Source organism: Peromyscus leucopus, chromosome 7 (assembly GCF_004664715.2).
Source record: "Peromyscus leucopus breed LL Stock chromosome 7, UCI_PerLeu_2.1, whole genome shotgun sequence".
NCBI classification, from domain to species: Eukaryota; Metazoa; Chordata; class Mammalia; order Rodentia; family Cricetidae; genus Peromyscus; species Peromyscus leucopus.
Genome location: NC_051069.1, coordinates 113,534,199 through 113,554,842, shown reverse-complemented (window position 1 = coordinate 113,554,842; position 20,644 = coordinate 113,534,199). Strand labels below are relative to the sequence as shown.

At 47.8% G+C, this 20,644-nt stretch overlaps 1 protein-coding gene across 1 annotated transcript in view; it reads right to left on the bottom strand.

The window, feature by feature from the left end:
* Positions 1–20,404, bottom strand: part of Gck (glucokinase) — a 39,263-nt gene extending 18,859 nt beyond the window's left edge. Inside the window, exon 1 of the mRNA XM_028870582.2 lies at positions 19,847–20,404. Within this exon, the coding sequence (XP_028726415.1) occupies positions 19,847–19,891 (45 nt within the window). The 5' untranslated portion in view covers positions 19,892–20,404. The remainder of the gene's footprint in view (positions 1–19,846) is intronic.
* Between the last annotated feature and the right edge of the window lie 240 nt (positions 20,405–20,644).

Genomic DNA, 20,644 nt, shown 5'->3' with positions numbered 1-20,644 from the left:
TACGGCATGCAAAGACATCAGTGACATTCTGTTGAAAGGGACTGGCAGCCACCCTCCTGTAGTTCTCTATTGGACACTGCCTCTGCTATAGAGTTTAGGTACATCCCCTGTGCTGTATTTAGGTCTAGCCTGGGTAATTGATCGGGTCTTGCAGACATGATGGTGGCTAGGCCATAAGATACTGGGACTCCTGTCTTCTTCTCTCTCAATCTGTTCCCTCTGAGGAAGGCCAAGTGTCTTCAGTGGGAGCATAGTGTGGGAAGCTGAGTGCCCCCATGACACTGGGAAAGTAAGTGAAGAAACTGCTAATCTGCCATATTGGAAACAAATCTACCAGCCACAGTCAAGCTTCCTGACGCTGCTGCCCAGACACTCCTTGACTAAAACCCCAAGAGAGAACAGAAAGCAGACTGCCTGCTGGACTCACAGAGACTGTGTAGGACGACAGTAAGGTCAGCTTGTCTTGAAAGTGGTTTTTAAATACAGCACACATTTTTTCTTTTTCTTTCTTTCTTTCTTTCTTTCTTTCTTTCTTTCTTTCTTTCTTTCTTTCTTTCTCTCTCTCTCTCTCTCTCTCTTTCTCTCTCTTCTCCCTCCATCCCTCCTTCCCCCTCCCTCCCTCCTTCCCCTCCTTCCTTCTTTTCTTTTTTGAGATAGGACTTCTCTATTAGTTTTGGAGCCTTTCCTGGTTCTCACTCTGTAGACCAAGCTGGCCTCGAACTCACAGACATCCGCCTGGCTCTGCCTCCTAAGTGCTGGGATTAAAGGCGTGTGCCACCACCAACCGGCCAGCACATTTTTAATATGGGACAAATGGTTGTTTCTTTTTGATATTGTTTGTTAATGACATGTTTTCTCCCTGTATCGATATGTGTAGATGATGTTGATGATATTCACATGGGAGGAAATAAAACAAATGGGCCACCATAATGGTGTAAATATGAATAGTTTTATTTTTATTTCATTTTGCCTGCATGTGTGTCTGTGTGAGGGTGTTGGATCCTCTGAAACTGGAGTTACAGACAGTCATAAGCTGCTATGTGGGTGCCAGGAATTGAACCTGGGTCCTCTGGAAGAGCAACCAGAGCTCTTAACTACTGAGCCATCTCTCCAGCCTGAGTAGTTTTATATTTATGTATCTGTACTTTCTACATTTTCTGTGATGAATGTTTGTACATGGAATATTATTTTTACTTTTAAAAAGATTTATTTATTCTTATTTTATGTATATGGAAGTTCTGCGTACATGTATGTCTGTGCACCACATACATGCCCCTTGCCCACAGAGGCCAGAAGAAGGTATCTTATCCCCTTGGAACTAGAGTTATTAGTGGTTATGAGCCATCATTGGAATCAAATTTGGGTCTTTACAAGTACCCTTAACTGGTAGTCATCTATTATTATAATTATATTTTGAGACAGGGTCTCACTAGGTAGTTGTGGCTGGCCTGCAACTTGCTACATAGACCAGGCTGGCCTCAAACTCACAGAAATCCACCTGACTCTGCTTCCCAAGTGCCAGGATTAAAGACAGGAGCCACCACATATGGCTGGCATATTATTATTATCATCATCATCATCATCATCATCGTCATCGTCGTCGTCATCATCATCATCATTATTTTGATTTTATGAGACAGGGTTTCTCTGTATTACAGTCCTAGCTGCCCTGAAACTTGCTTTGTAGACCAGGTTGGCCTCAAACTCACAGAGATCCACCTGACTCTGCCTCCCGAGTGCTGGGATTAAAGGCGTGCGCCACCACTGCCTGGCGGCTGGCATATTGTTTCTAAATTAGGTTTAAAAGTAGAACAGAATGGAAGGACCACACTTAACTATTTTTTGTACAAAGGCTCCAAGGCCCAGATTCACAGTTAAATTGGCCAAATTTCTAGGCCCCTTAGCCAGAGGGAAATAAAGTGGATGCCAGGGAGCCCACAACGCCAGCCCATCCCCCAGCTGACCTGTTCTCTGGCTGCTCTCAGTACCAGCCAGGCTCCAGGTCCAGGCCGACTGATGCAATGGGGTCTGGAGGCCAGTGAGTGTCGCAAGTGTTTGCTTACCGCAGAGTGAACTGGACATTGGCTGGGCCTTTGTGTGAAGGGGCAGGCCACGGGCCTGGTGAGTGGGAGGGGTCCAGCAGCGGGAGTGGTTTTGTGACTAGGATGCTGGGATGGAGAACAAGAGGCAGGTAGACCAAGAGCCAGCAGAGCACACCCTGACACACGCCACAGCTGATCTGAGACCAGCGACTACGTCTTGTAGGAGGCTATGGCAGAGTTTTGGCACAAGTTACAGCTTGTGTGCCTTGTGGAGACCGAGGCCCGTGAGAGTGAAGGGATTTACAAGGATGCCACAACTAGAAAGCTCTCAGTGGGGTCATACCCCGGCCGTTCTGATTCCAAGACTGTTCAGATTGAGCCTCTTCCTCCTCCTCCTCCTGAGACAGGGTCTTGCTGTACACCCATGATGTCCTCAAACTCATCATCCTCCTGCCCCCACCTCCCAGGTGCTGGGATGACAGTCGTTCAAGACTTCATTCTTCCTGACTAGCTGTGGAGGGAGCATTCTAGGACCAAGCACACATGGCCCGGAAACAACCTCAGAGCTGCTTCCATGGGAAACGGATGCGGAGGCTTCAGCTTTAGCGGGCAGATGAGGGAATGTGGTAGCCAGGCTGCTTGTCTCTGACAGCAGGAGGGGCTGGAGGGCTGGGGAGGCTGTCAAGAGCAACATTTAGAAGGCAGCACCACAGGACAAGTGGTGGAGACCGGGTAGAGTGCGGGGCATGGGGTGGGGACCGGGCAGAGTGCGGAGCATGAGGTGGAGACTGGGCAGAGTGTGGGTGTGTGGGGGGGCACTCGGCAGAGTGCGGGTGAGGAACGGAGTAGTTTCTGGGTGCCAAGCTCATGTACTCTGCTGCTGTCCACTGCTGCTGTCTTCCTTCACTGATAGCAGAGCCCAGCCTCCCCAGGCTTCCGACTGTAGACGGAGGCTCTCCAGGAGTCATCCTTGCCTTCAGCGATAGTCCAGGACATCTGAGGCATCTAGACTCATGACTTGTAGTGACCAGATTCTCACCCTCTCCAGTGTGACCATGGCCATTGTGGGACTACCCAGACCATATCGTGTAAGCCACTCTAATAAATCCCCTTTTAATACATATTAATTCTATTAGTTATGGGCCTTGAGAGAACTCAAACTAATATGGCATGTGAGGAAATAGGAATCATAGTGAAAAAAATAATTCAGAAGAAACTATTAGACAGGGAGCTCAGACACGGGCAGTCAACTGTCTTAGACATGTTTAGTGGGTGGAGAATTAGGGGAGATCAGGAGAGACATATATGAACAGATACAGATGATAATAAAAGCACCGAAGTTATTAAAAAAAAACCCAATAGAAATTTTGGAGCTTAAAAGTATAGTTACTGGACTAGGCATTGGTGGCTCACGCCTTTAATCCCAGTACTCGGGAGGCAGAGCCAGGCAGATCTCTGAGTTCAAGGCCAGCCTGTTCTACAGAGCAAGATCCAGGACAGGCACCAAAAGTACATGGAGAAACTTTGTCTCAAAACAAAGGTGTAATGACTGATGTGGAAACGTCACTGAAAGGGCTCACTGGCAGATTTTTAAAGTTATTTATTTTTATTTTATGTATAGAGGTGTTTTAATAGCCTGTATGCCTGTGCATCACATGTGTGCCTGGTGCCCTTATAGATCAGAAAGAGGGTGCTGGATCTCCTGGGACTGGATTTACAGACAACCTTGTAAGCCACCATGTGGGTGCTAGAACTTGGGTCCTCCAGAAGAACAGCCAGTCCTCTTAACCATTGGGCCATCTCTCCAGACCTCAATCAAAGATTTTAATGGTAATAAGATAGAATCAGTGAAGTTGAAAATAAGGCGATTGGAAGTATTCGGTCTACAGAACAGAAAAAGAGAAGAGAGAAGAGATGAACGAGGACCGAGGAGACCTATCAAACACATCATAATAAAGACAACGGCTTACGGAAGAAGAGGGGTGACGAGGGGCGGGGAAGAGCTGAAGAAATGATGTTGAAACAGTTTTCCAAGTCTGATGAAAAATACAAATACGCATACAAACAGAAGCGACCCCAAGTGGTCCAGGCTGAGACAGATCATAGTCACAGAGTCAAAAGACAGAGACTCTTGAAACCCGCAAGAAAAGAGCAAGACACGGCACACGAGGGACCTGCAGGGAGATTGAAAAGCTGCCTGCCTCTCTTTAGAAGCCGTGCAGGCAGGACGGCAGCAGTGGCACCCTTAAAACCCAGGAAGAAAAAACCGAGAGCTCAGGGCCCTCAAACTGGTCTCCAACACACAGGAGGGACTAAGACATTTCTGATGAACAAAACAGCCAGAACTCATCCCCAGTAAGCCTGCACCACAAGAAATGGTCCGGAGAGGTATATTCTAGGGAGATAGTTTGGAAACTGCCTGTGGCTGAGAGGGGACCCAGGGTGGGGTAGGACAGTGTGAGAGGATACAGTTGTGGTTCCTATAATCGTCCCAATCCAGGGACCTGGTAATGTGTCCCTTTATATGACACAGATGAGGACACATACTTGACATCACACTCAGTGGTGAAAGACTTAACTTTTTTCTCCACCGGGTCAGGAACATGACAGGGAATCCCACTTTTGTTCCTTCTGTTCATCACAGTTCTGAAATGTCAAGCCAGAATGACTGGGGAAGGGAAAACAGAAGATACCCAAGCTGCAAAGGGCTACAGTGCGGACGTGTTTACTCTCAGAGCCCGGATGCAAAACCCTAATTACCAGTCAGACGATCTTAGGGTGAGGCCTCTAGAGATAACGAGGTCACACGGACAGAGGCATCCGGACTGTGATTGATACCTCGATGTAATAGTCCCAGAGAGCTTCTTGGCCCTTCCACCATGGGATGGTACTGAAAATGAGACATGAGACTGGGCCCTGACCACAGGACAACTTCATCTGGGACTCCCAGACTCCAGAACCGTGAGAAAAATTCTGCTTTTTACAAGTGGCTTAATTTATAAAATTTTCTTTAGCAGCCAATTGAACTGCAAACCATCTCCAATTCAGATGATGTCATCGTATCTGTAGAAGGTCACAGATAATCCATAAACACGTTTGGGTTAATGTACCCACACAAAAGTTATACACCAGCCATTCACACAAAAGTTATACACCAGCAAGTAATTAAAAAAAAAGTGTGAAACGACGCCACCTACAACAGCACCAAGGAATAAAGTCCTTGGGAATAAAGTCAAGGGGTGAAGGACTCATGGACAGCTGCAAAGCGTTACTGAAAGAAGCAGGAGGGTACCTCAACAGGTGGAGGCAGTGTTCATGACAATAGTGCTGGGAAACACCACCACCCCAAGTGAGCTACAGCGTCTCGGCAGTCCCTAACAATATCCAAATGATGCCTTTTGCAGAAGTGAAAAGCCTATTTTAAAATCAATATAGAATCTCAAAGAACCCTGAGTATTCAAAACAATCTTGAGGAAAAAAAAAACAATTAGAGGATCTGTTTCAAAGTTACTACAAAGTGGCATGGTAACCAAGAATATTATGATGGATGCTGACTTAATGGCGGACATATAACCCAGTGAGACAGAATATCGTGTCTGAAAACATAGCCTCCCTTGCACGGTCACTTGATCTTTGACAAAGGTGCCAAGACAGTTCAATGGAAGAAAAACGATCCCTTCAGCAAATGATGGGTAAATTTGGTATCCATGTACACGAGAATGAAGTTGAACTCTTTGCCAATACCATAACAAAAATGAACTTGCAGCAGATCAAAAGGTGAGCGGAACTGGGTAGTAATGTGAGATATGTGCTAGGGTACCACAATGAAGCCCATTACTCCGTATGCCAATCAAAAATTAATTAAAAAGAAATGTATTGAAATGGTGAAATCAAAACACTCTTAGAAGATATGGGAGGCCGGGCGTTGGTGGCGCACGCCTTTAATCCCAGCACTCGGGAGGCAGAGCCAGGCGGATCTCTGTGAGTTCGAGGCCAGCCTGGGCTACCAAGTGAGCTCCAGGAAAGGCGCAAAGCTACACAGAGAAACCCTGTCTTGAAAAACCAAAAAAAAAAAAAAAAAAAAAAAAAAAAAAAAAAAAAAAAAAAAAAAGAAGATATGGGATAAATCTCTGCATATTTAACCGTGGCCTCTTTTGAACTTTATTGTAGTATTTGAGGATCAAGTCTAGGTCTTCATACCAATGAATACTCTGCCCCTGAGCTACACACCCAGCCCTGGGATAACTTCTCAGATGTGGCACCGAGGACACTGGCACCAAGAGGTCACAGATAAGGAGACTCGATCAACATTTAAGAGCTGTGTATGGTGGCCTGTTCAGTAGCTCTAGAGCCTCAGGAGGCTGAGGCAGGAAGGTCACTGGGACCTGGGAGTTCAAGGCTAATCTGGACAGCATAGCGAGAGCCCCGTCTCAGATAGCCACAGCAACAAGCTCAGGGGCAGAAGGGCACTATCAGGAGAGCACTGAACGGAAGAAAATATTCGCAAATCCTGCATCCTGTAAGGGAAGGCTTAATTCATGTATACCAATAAGGAAAATTCTTGCAATTCAACAACACCAGAAAAGCAAATAACCCCATATATTGGCAAAGGTTTAGAACAGACTTTTTTTTTCCTCAAAACGATTTCAGAGTGGACAAAGAGCATGTGAGCAGGTGTTAGTCACTGGAGGGATGCTGACCACAACTGTGAGACAGCCACCGCTGAGACAGCTAAGTTAAAAAGGGCTGGGGAGAGGACCAGAAAATAGCAAGTGTTCCTGGCCATGGTGAAGTATTGGCAGAGGAGTGAGTTTGGGTCCCTCATACATTGCTGGTAGGGATGCAAATAATTCAGTTGCTGTGCAAAACAGCTTGGTGGTTCATTGTAAAGTTAAACAGGAACGCCATACGACCCAGCAATCGTACCCCTAAGTCCATTCTCTTAAAGAACTGAAACAGGGACGCAAACAAATTCTTGTATGCAAACGGTCGGTCATAGGAGTGCTATTCACAACTGCCAAAAGGTAGACACATAGCAACTACCTATCAATTGATGAATGAATATGTTGAATGAATATGAATGAATGAATGAATGAATGAATGAATGAATGAATGAATTGGTGAATGAAGGAAAAGATATGTGTGCAAACCAGGAAGTGCTATTGAGCCATGAAAAAGGATGAAGTTTTGATACACATTATAGTATAGAGCAACCTAGACAACATTATGCTAAGTAAAATAAAACTTATAAAAAGGGATATATGATGATTCCACCTTTGTAAATATAAAAAGGTAAATTCATTGAAACAAAAAGAATAGTGCCTGTTAGGGATATGGGGGAATAAGAAATTAGTGAGTTTCTGAATGGAATGATAAAAATAGTTTGGAAAGAGTGGGGAGCTATACAATATCATGGGTACTTAATGCCACCAAATTGTATTTTTAAAAATGGTTAAAATGGAGAGATAGCTCAGTGGTTAAGACTGCTTGCTGCTCTCCCAGAGACCTGAATTTCATTCTCAGTACTTACACCAGCTCACAGTGACCTGTAACTCCAGCTCCAAGGGTTCTGATGCCCTCTTCTGGCCGCTACAGGGCCCTGAACACACACACACACACACACACACACACACACACACACACACACACACAATTTTAAAATCTTGAGAATGGTTACAATGACAAACTTTATGATCTAGATATATATTTCGTCACAATAAAAAGGGAGGAATGATTGATAACATTCCATTTTCCCAGTAAAAGCAGGTGTTTTACTTCCTCAGTCACAATCCCACTTATTCTCTCATTCAACAATTTTATTGGCAGGTGCTTTGCATTGTTATTGATACTACACAGGTACCACGTAGCACCTATATGGGGCCAGAGCAGTTAAGTACTTCTTGACTGGTCCAGAATGGGAGCTAAACCTGAGGACGCCTTGGCAAAGGCCAGTTTGAGTATCTCAGTTAAACGAAGGGACTCACACTGGATGGAGATTAATCTGATGGAACTTCTACCCCAGTGTGCTGTTCCAAATGCTTCAAAGTCCGGTGGTTAGGAGAAGGTGAGGAGCTATAAAAGCCAGGGTAGGAGGAGCCATTGGCGGCTCCACACAAGAAAGAAATGAGGTATCTATGAAGTTTTTGAGGGAGAAACCAAAAGATGATTCTTGGGACCAATTTAGTATCAGCAGGGAGCGGGCTTGGGAGGACAGTGCACACTCAGAGTGCCCACAAATCTTCCAAAGGTAGGGCTGAGGCTGGGGAGGGTGTGAACTCCCCACAGAGGAGGACCGAGTGCTCTCAAGGAATACACTCACCGGCAAGGCTGTCCACCCAGGTCCTGCACAGTGACACATGCTCATTGCTATGGATTTTTGTTTCTCATTCTTTCTCTTTCTGAATGGGAGCTGCCCCTTGAGTTTGGTTATTTTTTTTTTAAGATTTATTTGTTTGTTTATTATGTATACAGTGTTCAGTCTCCATGTATGCCTTCAGGCCAGAAGAGGGCGCCAGATCTCATTGTAAATATGGGTGGTTGTGAGCCACCATGTGGTTGCTGGGAATTGAACTCAGGACCTTTGGGAGAGGAGTCAGTGCAGTCAGTGCTCTTAACCTCTGAGCCATCTCTCCAGCACCTTAAGTTTGGTTCTTAAATGTCCTCCCAAGGTTCAACAGGGATAGGGAACCATTTAGGTCACGGGGGCAGGGTGCCCCATGAGGACATAGTGTGAGTCCGGCCCTTCCTCTTCTTTCTTTCACTTTCTAGCCACAAGGGAGTAGTTTTACTCCACTACAATTTCATATCAGAATTGTGTCACGAGTCCCAAGCAGCAGGACTAACCAGTCAAGGACAGAGACAATTTAAAAACTGTGAGCCAAAGTAAACCTTTTCTTTTGTAAGTTGACTATGTCACGTATTTATTGCAGTGGTGGAAACCTAACAAAGATCCTAACCTAACCCTACCGTATTCCATGGTGGGATTGCTAATTCGGTTTTTGTTTATGATGGCTACCAATAAGCGGCGTTCTCTGCACTGGTGGAGAGTCTTGTCTCCTGCCTCTGAGGTCCTGTACTTTGCCTCAGATGCAGGAACTGCATGGATTGATGCATTTCCCATGAGTGAGAAGACAGTGTGTGTGGGTATGTGAACTGGGGCACACAGAGGAGTGGACTATGGAAGAGGTCGTTACCTGTGGGCCCCAATGCATGACCTCTTTGTCCACGATGATGATGACGATGATGATGATGAAGAACTGCTGGCTGCTATGTCTTTCTCAGCCTCCTTTGCAGTGACTGTACCGTGAATTTGAGTGACCGTACAATTTCCAGGTCCACATGCTTATGAAGAGACTATCTCTGCCTGTCTTTCCCAAGCTAGACCTAGACAACAGTTTGGTTTCAGGGAAAAGGCACAGCTATGGACTTGAAGCCTGGATTCCCGACTATGTGGAGAACATCCCAGCTGTCATACCTCCCACACTGAAGGATATGATGAGAAATACAGTTGGATATAGGACCGGCTACAGCAATGAAACGCGTCCTGATTGACACCTGGATGCTAAGATTGGTGATCAGCAAGAGATCTGAACAGGGTATGAGGTCACTCATTCCTTCACTACTGCTGAGTATCAAGTTTGTGCTCAATCTGAGGCTACACAAGCGACTTTTATCTGTCTGTCTGTTTGTCTGTCTATCTATCTACTACCTACCTATCTATACGTATTGCAGTACTCAGGACAACTGTATTTAGGAAATACGGAACGCTTCATGACTTTGTACAACACTCTTTGCACAATCATGCTAACCTGCCCTGTCTTGTTCCAGCTTTAGTTACATGTGCTGCCCAAGCAAGAACTTCTAGAAACTGGGGTTTAACTTCCAGGGAGCTTAGTGTCTAGGAAAGGAGAGAAAAGGTTTAGTAGACTTACATGAATGCATTTCCAAAACAAGAAGAGAGGGGAGATTTTCCAATAATGTAAATGATTTAAAATTTCACTCAGGAAGACAAGAAGAGAGGTACCCATAGTTGAAATGGGGAGTGATGGATGTGGAAGCCTTCCCTTATACAAATGCCAAGCTCAGAGGCTAAAAACAAACAAGAACAAACTATGCTTTGGGGCTGGGGGTGTAACTCAGGGCAGAGTGCTGGCTTAGCTACACAAGGCCTTGGGGTTTGATCCCCAGAAAAATGACAAAAAAATCTGCTTATGAAAGTCTTGCCAGTGACTTGGGACCAATACGACTTACTGAATGAGTGATGGTACTCAAGAGGTTTTGGTGGTCAGGGGACGTGTGTGAGGTGTAGAGGTGGGACGCCTCATCTTTTAGTGTGACAGTGCAGTGGGTGGAGATTGGAGAACAATTGTGCTCTAACTCTGCTCTTCTGTCTCCAGGACCCACTCAGAATCAAAGATCTATCTGTCTCCAAGGTCTGGAAGGAGGGGCAATAAGCTGGGGCATCGTACAGCAGGCATCAGGGTGATGGTGAGAGATGCTGGGGTGTGTATAGGCCGTGGGAGCAAAGGCTGTGGACACAGCTCATGGAAACAATGTGGACTTATGTCCTCAGGATCTATGCAGACCCACTCACCTCATCAAGCACACACCGGCAAATGACCAGGACTAGAACATATAAAGAGCCTTGCCAACTCAATAAGGTGACAACACTCCTATTTTAAAAGAAAACATCTCCAAAGATTGTCCAGTGCTGGGCAGTGGTGGCACACACCTTTAATCCCAGCACTCGGGAGGCAGAGGCAGGCAGATCTCTGTGAGTTCGAGGCCAGCCTGGTCTACAGAGTGAGTTCCAGGAAAGGTCCAAAGCTACACAGAGAAACCCTGTCTTGAAAAACCAAAAAAAAAAAAAAAAAAAAAAAAAAAAAAAAAAAAAAAGCTTGTCCAGTATAGATACAAAAACACATGCAGTATCATTAGTCCAAAAGCTAAAATGGAAGATCACACTGACACGCCACTGCATAGCCCAGGATGGCTCCGATTAGAGACACGGACACACGCAGGAACTGGGGAGGATGTGCAGCAGCTGGGGCCCTCTGACCCTGTGCTGGGAAAGGCAAGCGCTACCTCCAGTGTGGAAAACAGTTTGGCAGTTTCTTCCGAGGTTAAATGCCTCCTTCCACAATGTCATTCCACACCTCTCTCACCGCTCGCCGAATGAACACCCGTGTTCACTCAAAGACTTGTACTAGAACGTTCACGGAAGCTTTACACATGACAGCTTGGGCTGGGGACAACCCAGATGCTGACGCTGCTGAGCAGTGGGAAGGGGACAAAGGGCAGCGTGCTGCTGACACAGCAAAGCTCATTGCCAAGGAACAAGCCAGCTACAGCAGACCGGATGCAAGGCTTCTTCTTACAGATGTTCAGGGAATGGCAAGGAAGGAAAGCACAGAACATAGATCCCCAAGGGCTGGAGTGGGAGAGGAGATTGACCGCAAGGAGGCAGGATCGAGGGGCTTCTTGGAGTGATGCAAGGACTTTTTTTTTTTTTTTTTTTTTTTTTTTTTGAGACAGGATTTCTCTGTATAGCCCTGGCTGTCCTGGAACTCACTCTGTAGACCAGGCTGGCCTCGAACTCAGAGATCTGCCTGCCTCTGCTTCCTGAGTGCTGGGATTAAAGGGACATGCCACCACTGCCCAGCTCTATAGAAGCAGTCTTATTGGTGATGGTGGTTACATTTGACCAAACTCATCAAACCGCACCTGAGAAGATGGGTTTTATGCTTTGGTTTTGAGTTGCAGTCTCACTGTGGAACTGAGGCTGGCCTTGAACTCCTGAGCTTCCAGTCTCCACTTCAGAGCTTTAGGATTACAAGTGAGTGTCACCACATCAAACTTAAAAAGGTGGATTCTATTGCAGTAATACTACACATTCAGAAAGGAGAGCAGAGGGTGATGCTCGAGACCGATACAGCAGTCTCCCAGAAAACTTTTGGGGCATCTAGGACCATGGAGGCCGTTGTTCCAGCTCTGATGGTGGGATGCAAGGGATCTGATGCAAGGGATGGGGGGGGGGGGTCCTCTGAGCTGGTATGGGGACTTTCTCTAGCTTCCTTCCTTGAGTAATTCATACCTCCAAAACTGCTGTTTCAGTTCTTTTTTTTTTTTTTTAATATTTATTTATTATGTTGTTTATAGTGTTCTGCTTGCATGTATCCCTGCAGGCCAGAAGAGGGCACCAGATCTCATTACAGATGGTTGTGAGCCACCACGTGGTTGCTGGGAATTGAACTCAGGACCTCTAGAAGAACAGTCAGTGCTCTTAACCTCTGAGCCATCTCTCCAGCCCTGTTTCAGTTCTTATCAAATAGGGATCTGATGCTAAACCATTCGACAGAACTGTATAGTGGTTAGAAGATAAATCTTGCCATTCCCACAAGACTTTCTGTTGTTATGGGGCCAAAATTATATGAACCCTAAAAGGCCTCTGGTCAAGAGAGCCAGAGCTTCCTGGAACTCAGGCTGCCTCTACCGAGTGGGAGAGTGAATTCCCTGGAAACAGGGCCTCTGGCAGCAGCTCCTCTTCTCCTTCATTTTAGGTCTTAGCCCAACTATCATTTGGTGACTGTCACTATTAGAGCTTTGGTTTATAGTCTTTGCATTCTGTGTGGCAGAGCCAGGGACAGGCGACATGCCCCCTGCAGGTCCAGAGCCCCCAGCCTGCCCACCCTGCTCAGCAATGGCTCTGCAGCCTGGAGATGCTGTCTGCTGTCTCCGGTCTCATTTGTCTGGTGTCCTGTGACTTTGAACTGCTGTGGCCCCTGGGCTAGCTTCTTGGCTGTGCTGCTTCCAAGCAGACCGTTTTTTGTTTCTTAAAGAGCTCGTGTCCCTTCCTGCCTGCCCATAGGGCCTCATTCTGCTCGGGGCCAGGTGGTAATATGGCCAGCACTGGGCACAGACCTGTCCGGCTTGTCCTCGCGGTCATCATCTGCTGGATTGCTTTCTAGACGTGGAGGTATCTGGGGGATGTGATGGCAGAAGCCCCTCCCAGTGTGGATGTGTGTCGTGGACACGGCACAGCCATGCTAAGGACGCCAGTGCCTCGGCCCCACTGGCGTGGTAAAGCCTTCCCTGGGTGAGCCACAGAGGAGTAACAAAGTCTTCCTCTGGTCTGTGTGTGGACAGTGATAGTTTGTGCAGAAAATATCCACTGTAGCTTTCCCATGGGTATTGATGATCTGAAGACTGCTCCCCCATAGAGACTGCTCCTACTCAGGTTAGCTAACCTCACCTCCTTGTTTATCCATATACAATAACTCACTTCCCTGCTTCACTCTAGATAATAAACACGCTGAGATCCTGGAGTGCCGAGGCGTTGCCATCCAAGAGCCCAGTTCACCCAACCCCAGCTTTTCTGTACGTCCATGTGCTCGTCTTCTCTTCAGCCTCTCGCCGCTCTAGTCAGATCAGTTTCTGGAGCCACGAAAGGGTGAGGCACCACACAGCTTTACTTCTGGAAGATGGCTTGGTCTGTTTGTACCTGAGGCGCTTGCGGCACATCTGGCAGCCGTCAGAAACGCTAACCTGAGCCTTTCTGAGACCGGGAACCACTGGCTTCTAGGCTGTTGCCCAGGTAACAGTTATCATGTTACCTTCAGATGTGCTCACTTTAATCCGGTATCTGGAATAGCCCAGCATCCCTAATGGACAGGATGCTATTAACAAGTCATCCCTAGGCATCAGGGACAGGAAGTCCAAAGAAATGGAAAAAGGGTGAAGGGGCATAAAAAGCGACCCTGGATGGATCAGGAGGGAGGAGGTCAGGAACCCAAGTGAGTCAGCAAAGGCAAGTTCCCTGCAAGGTGACGGAACCCCAGTTTCATGATGGAAGAGGGCTAACAACTAGCTTTCCAGGGGAAGCCTGAGTGGTGGCTTTTGCTGCGTTCTCCACTGTAAACACTGCAACCTGACAGCAGGCGAGGGAGCCGAGCAGACACAGCACTAGCTCTAAGATCCTTTTCTGCTGCTGAGGTAGAATACTCCAACCAGAGCAGCTTAATGGAGAAAGGGCTTATTTTGGCTTGCAGTTCCAGGAGGATACAGTCCTTCAAGGTGAGAAGACATGGCGGCCACAGGCATGGATAGCATGGAGGCAGAAGCAGGGGACTGGATGGCCACATTGTAGCCACACTCAGGAACCAGAGAGTAAATAAGAAACAGGGCAAAGCTATACACCCTCAAAGCCCAGTGACCCACTTCCTCCACGGAGGCTCAACCTCCTAAACCTTCCCCAACCTTCCCAAACAGTGCCACCAACTGGGGGCCAAGTTCAAACACGGAGGACATTTCACATTCAACCACAACAAGCTCTGCCTGAACCCCAAGGCCTGCTCATAGAACCCCTTCTCCTAACCTAAGGCTTGCCTTCTCTACCAAGTTGCCTCCGAGCCAAGAATGTCCCTAGACATCTGATCTTCCAGACCCACGGAAGAAGCCACTTTGCCCACTTCCAAGAGGCTGAAGTTCTCCGGGATGGCTTATTGGAGTGGACTGGACCATGCCTGAATGAGTGGAGGAAGCTATCCGCTCGATCTGCTGACTTTCTCCGGATAATCGCAGCCAAGGTGCCCCTCTTAAACTTCCTGGGTGAGTGAACTGCTCAGGAGTTCTGCAGTTTTACATGGTGTGTGTGTGTGTGTGTGTGTGTGTGTGTGTGTGTGTGTGTGTGTGTGTGTGAGAGAGAGAGAGAGAGAGATGTCATTCCTGAGGTGGTCAGAGAACAACTTTCAGGAGTCAGTTCTCTCCTTCTGTCATGTGGGTCCTGGGGATGAAGTTTAGGTCAGCAGGGACCTTCCTCTACTGAGCATCTCACTGACCTTGCCACCTTCTTGTGTGAGACAAGATTTCTCACTGAATCTAGAGCTTGGCTAAACTAGCTGGTCAGTAAGCCCCAGGGATCTCCTGTCTCCAATTCCCCACGCTGGGATTTCAGTCATGTGACTCCATGCTCCACTTTTATTTGCTTTGTGGGGGATGCAGACTCGGGTCCTCATGTTTTCTGGGCAAGAACTTAACTAACTGAGACATCTCTCTAGCCCCCTTTGCAGCCAGTTTGAAAATGCGTTGAATGGGCTGGAGAGATGGCTCAGAGGTTAAGAGCACCCACTGCTCTTCCAGAGGTCCTGAGTTCAATTCCCAGCACCCACATGGTGGCTCACAAACATCTGTAATGAGATCTGGCGCCCTCTTCTGTGTACATAATGAATAAATAAATCGGAGCACACTTAAATGTACCTTTCTAAAAGAAAGAAAGAAAGAAAGAAAGAAAGAAAGAAAGAAAGAAAGAAAGAAAGAAAAAGAAAATGCATTGGGGAGCTAATTTACTGATGGCAGGATTACTCTACAGGAGCCCAGTACTCCAGGGTTAAAAGTGAGAAAAGGTATGATACCCACCCAGGAACTATCACTAAAACGCTCTCCAGGTAAAGCAGGCCGCTAAATATTTACACATGACATAAAGCGATTTCAAAATCACCTACCCAGTTACTCAACACTTGATAAGCTCTATTAGAGGTATGTTTGTATATATGAATAATCATCTCGTTCATTGCAAATATTTCTGTGGGTACTTTGGTACCTGGTGGGCCATGGCCCCTCCCTAAGGCTCAGAGATGGCTGCTAACGGCTCACAACCAGACTCACTCTGGGTCTTTCTCTGCAAATGGAACCAGCTCCCCTAGAAAGACCAGAGGAGTTACTCTTTCCTTAAATTTGGCAAAGAAAATACAGTGCCCATGGGCGATTTGGGACACATAATGAAACATTGGTTGCTTATCTGAAATTCAAACCTGAGTATCCCAATTTTTTATTCACCAAATCTGGACACCCTAGCCTCTTCCCAGGGGCCCCCAGGAACCAGTGACTATAAGAGTGCAAAGACTGGACCTGCCTCAGAGGGACTCACAAGCACAGAACCCTCACCTCAGGCTCTGCTTTCATGACTCAAGAAGTCAGTAGCAGAGCAGGCCCACAGTCCTCTGTGAGGACCTCTTTTCCTTCAGCGGGAGGCCCTCTCCCTGGCAGTGGAAGGAGCACTGGTAGTCCTTGGCACGCAGAAGCAGTCAAATACCAAGAGTGTATGGGGAGCGGGACAGGTGGGAGAGAACTGACTCCTGTCGCCGTGGATCTGCATCAGTGGTCTCTCTCCTGTACTCGGGAACTGGAAGACCCCCATATACCCTGAAGGTATTTCCTACTTCAGAATCCTCCTGGGACAAACAGCCAAGGGACAGACAGTATTCCCTCCATGCAGGCTGCTCAGCAAGGTGACATTGGACAGGAAGGCTGAGGATGTGTGTGCCATTCACAGCACACTAAAGATCTGTCCGTGCCAGGAGCTCCCTCCTCTCGCCCACCTGCTCCCTGGCACACTGGGCTACACAGGAGGCTTTAGCATGAAATGCAGAGGCCGTGACCTTGGAAAAATCCGAGCAGAACCCACCCCACCCCTTTATCCTCCTCAGTGCTACCCAGAAAGGCAATGGTTCCATGTGGTTGTTTTATATTTAAATGTAAAAACTTAATTAAAACTCTGTGTGTAAAATAAACTTTTCTTATTATTAGTGGGGAGGGGGCAGTGCATTCCAAGACCTCAGTGGAAACTTGAAGACCTAGGAGACAAAGAGTCCTATATATACAGCAGCTCTCCTATTTATTCATACCCATGATATAGTTTAATTTATAAATTTGGCATGGTAAGTAAGAGGTTGGCAGCAACAACGAATAATAAAACAGATTAATTATAACAATATTCCGTGATAAGTGTTCTTTCAAAATATACTGCTCTACTGTGTTCTCCCTTCTGTGAGAGGAGGTGATGTAATACCTCTGTACCTTTGTACCTGTACAAAGAGACAGGATGAGGGAATGGCGCTGGGCATCACGAAGCAGTCAGACTGCCACAGAAATGTTACTTGAACGCAAGTTTGAGATATTGTCAATCTGATAACAGAGACAGCTTCCAAATGAATACTGGGCAGGTAGCAAATGTAGCCCATGCTATATGTGGCTATACAGAGAATAGTGGATACACTTTGACCACAGTACCATTTACAGGGACGGATGTGAGATGTTCCACCATACTATGCAGAACAACATACAATTTTAAACTTACGTTGGGGGGCTGGAGAGATGGCTCAGCACTGAAGAGTACAGACTACCCTTGCAAAGGAACAGAGTTCAGTTCCCAGCACCCATGCTGGATGGCTCACAACCACCTGTAACTCCAGCTCCAGGGGATCCAACGCCCTGTTCTAGACTCTGAGGGCAGTTGGACCCACATGTGCACACTCCCAGACCTAGACGTGTGTATGCACATAATTAAAAGTAAAAAGGAAGTCTTTAAAGCTTCTTGTTGGCTTATTTTTAGAATTTTCTGCATAATATTTTTGCATAGCTGTAGGCCACAGGTTCATGAAATTATAAAGTGAAACTACGGATGGGGGTGTGGCCTGGACTTGGCCACATCTGCTGCTGACGAGAGAATGTTCCCAAACCCAGTGAGCTAATAATGGATAAGGCCGTGGGACTTCAGGGAGAGTCAAGGAAGAGCTCGTGCTTGGGGTTAGTAATGTGGGAGACAGATGGTAGAAGAGGCAGAGTCATAGTTCCTACATGTCCCAACCCTGGGGACCTGCCACTGTGTGGTAAGGGGGACTTGGTAGATGTGAGTTAGTGAGTGACAGAGATGGTCCCGGATTATCTGTTTGGGCCGGTGTTATCACAGGGGCAGGGGAGGCGGAGACTCCTGATGATGGAAGCCTAGGGGAGAGAGATGCAGCTGCCCACCCTTGAATACAGAAAGGATCGTGAGCCCAGGAATTTGACTGGCCTGTAGAAGCCTGAAGGGGAAGGCAATGGGTTTCCTGAAGGAGCCAGTTCTGTAAACACCTTTATTTTAACCCCAGGAGATTCACTTCAGACCCCAGAGCTTCAACATAATAACAAGTGTGTGCTGTTTTTGGTTCTTAGGCTTGGTGGTGACAGGAGACTCCCACTGCACAGGGTAGGACCTGTAGGTCTGTTTAGCTCAGTGCTCACATTTCTAGTGTGTCTACCCATCTCCTTAGTGTGGCTATCTTATGCCCTGCAGCTGACCATCCTGACAGGCAGTTCTCCTTCCTCTTAGCAGCTGGGGGAGACAAACAGCATTGTTCTAATTAATTAGCAATCAGTCATAGGCCCAAAGAGGCCCAAGTGGCAGCCTCCAGAGTCAGCCTGACCTGTCTGTCCACTGAGGTCCAGACATCACCTCCCTCAGGGACAGACTCGTACTGGGGAGTGAGAGGGAAGCACAGATCTGGCCTCGGGCTGCGGAAGATTCCATCTGGCAGGACCCAGATGTAGCAACTCAGTAGTGGAGGCTACAGGGAACTAGAGATTTGGATACACACAGCCTGTGGAGATAAGCACAGGAATGAGGAGGATGACGAGTCTTGGGGAATCGGGGTAGTTCATCTAGTGCCTTCTGAATCCAGTTCTGCCAGCAGCTTCTTGCTGCATTAGCTGAGAATCTACCTGTGCCTTGCTTGACCAAGTCAGGGACCCCGATGCACACACTAGACATAGACAAGCATACTCATGTGTGTGCTTTAAAGATTCTTGGGGGCCCCAAAGGACCCCTGGGAAGCCAGGGCATAGACAGCCGCTTACAAGGAGAGCTGACCCTGCAGTTCTCTGAAGAGGGGAGGTAGAAATGAAAACAGAGAAGCATCAAGACACACATGTATGTATACATCCCATCTCCCTGCTAGCGGGCGAGGTCCAGACCTCAAAGGAGTGAGTGTCAGGCCTTGCCGTGATTCATTGCCTACCTAAAGCAGGCAAACACATATGCAGGCACTGCATAGTTTCTTTCCCAGTATGGAGAATCGCCAGATCTCCAGCCACCCTGTGCTAAAGACACCAGCTTCCTTCTGCCCAAGTGTTGGGAAGTGGTCCTCTTGTTTGGCACTTCTTAACTAAACTGGAGCACCAGTGGCAGGCACATGTGGGACTCTGTTGGCATCCTGGTCTGTCGCCCCCTGAACTGTGCGGGTCCTCTCACTCAGGCTGGCTGGCTGGTTGTTTTGCTTCTAACATCATCGGCTCTGCCAGAAGCAGGCTAAGGGGTGTTTATGCTGACCTTGCCATTTCACACAAAGAGGAGAGAAGCCAGGGGAAACCATGCCCCAAACGACTGAATCCTGCTCACTTCAGAATGGGAATCCTGTCATCTCCCCAATGGGAGACATGAGTGGGTTCTCCATTCATGTTTCATAGCAAACATGTCCGGTCCTCATCTCTCTCCTTGCTCACTGCTCAGCCCAGGGCCAGCACTGACATCTGGAACTCTCTGTTGTTGGGGAAAGGGACTACCCTATGCTCTTCAACATGGAGCAGCCGCCCTCAGGCCCCTGAATTGCTTCCAGCAAGGAGGAGGAGAAAGAGGAAGAGGGGGAGGAGAAGGCCTTTGACTTTTGGTGACTGTTCAGTACTACCTCAAAATTAGGTAGTGGGTTCGTCTCACCCAAACACCCCAACACCCCATAGGCTCTGACCGCCCCCCCCCCACCTCAGAGTCTCTCAGCAGACTGCTTCCCAGATCTCTGTGCGGCGCCACTCCTGGGTCACAATGCCAGTCTAGGAACCAGAGATCTTTCTGGCCCACGAATGCTCCCAGCCACATCTTTCTTAAAGATCCTGTACACAAAAACCAATTCTGAGATGTAGACCCTCAGAGGTGGCAGTCAAACCTCTGAGGGTTGGAGACGTGCAAACAGACGCTTCTAAAATGAGGTAGATACCTTTTCCTTCTTGGGGGCCTCCATCCTGATTCTGTCATCCAGCATCTGAGCAGCTGCCAGCCCGGGGAGCTGGGACCCCTCAGTGTTCCCCACCAGATCTCCAAAGCGGAACTAGCCCAGGATTCTCCCACACAGTCACAGCCAGCTCTAGGCCTCGGAGAGTGCAGTCCACCTCAGCTGGTTGAAGTCACAGTTTCCTCCTTTTCATGTTCCCTTCTGGACCCCTCCCCACCGAGGCCACCTCAGGCCCGGCGTTCTCCAGGAGGAGCCATGTGGTTCCAGGGAAATGTCCTCAGTGTTGATGGACTTTATTCCAGTGGTGCTGAGCTGTGAGGGCCTCCAGACAGACTCAGCAGAAAAGGTCTCTCCCTCCAGCGGCTTGGGGATGGCTTTTGAGTAACGAGGCGACAGGTAACTGTGTCCCTCACACCCCGGCTTTCTTCTCTGGGCTCAGTTAGAGTCGGTGCTTCTGTTCCTACCAGGTGTGGAGTAGATTTCTCCTGCCAGGGCCTCTGTGCTCTTGAGAGGGCCTGTGGTTTCTATGGTGACCATTCTGTCATTAGAGCTACCATGCAGAAAACTGGGACTGATGGCCAAAGGCTTCTACTCCCGTCACCATGGTGACCACTCTGTCGCTCTGTCACCAGAGTGACTGCCGGCCTGGCAGACATTACCACCTGCTTAGTTCCCAGGTCAGTGCCTATCACACTTACTAAGGAGCGGAGGCCTCCGTGTCCGAGAACCAGACAGAGGAGAAGGCTTGGCTTTTCCGGGCTGCCAGCCTGGCTGTGTGTACTG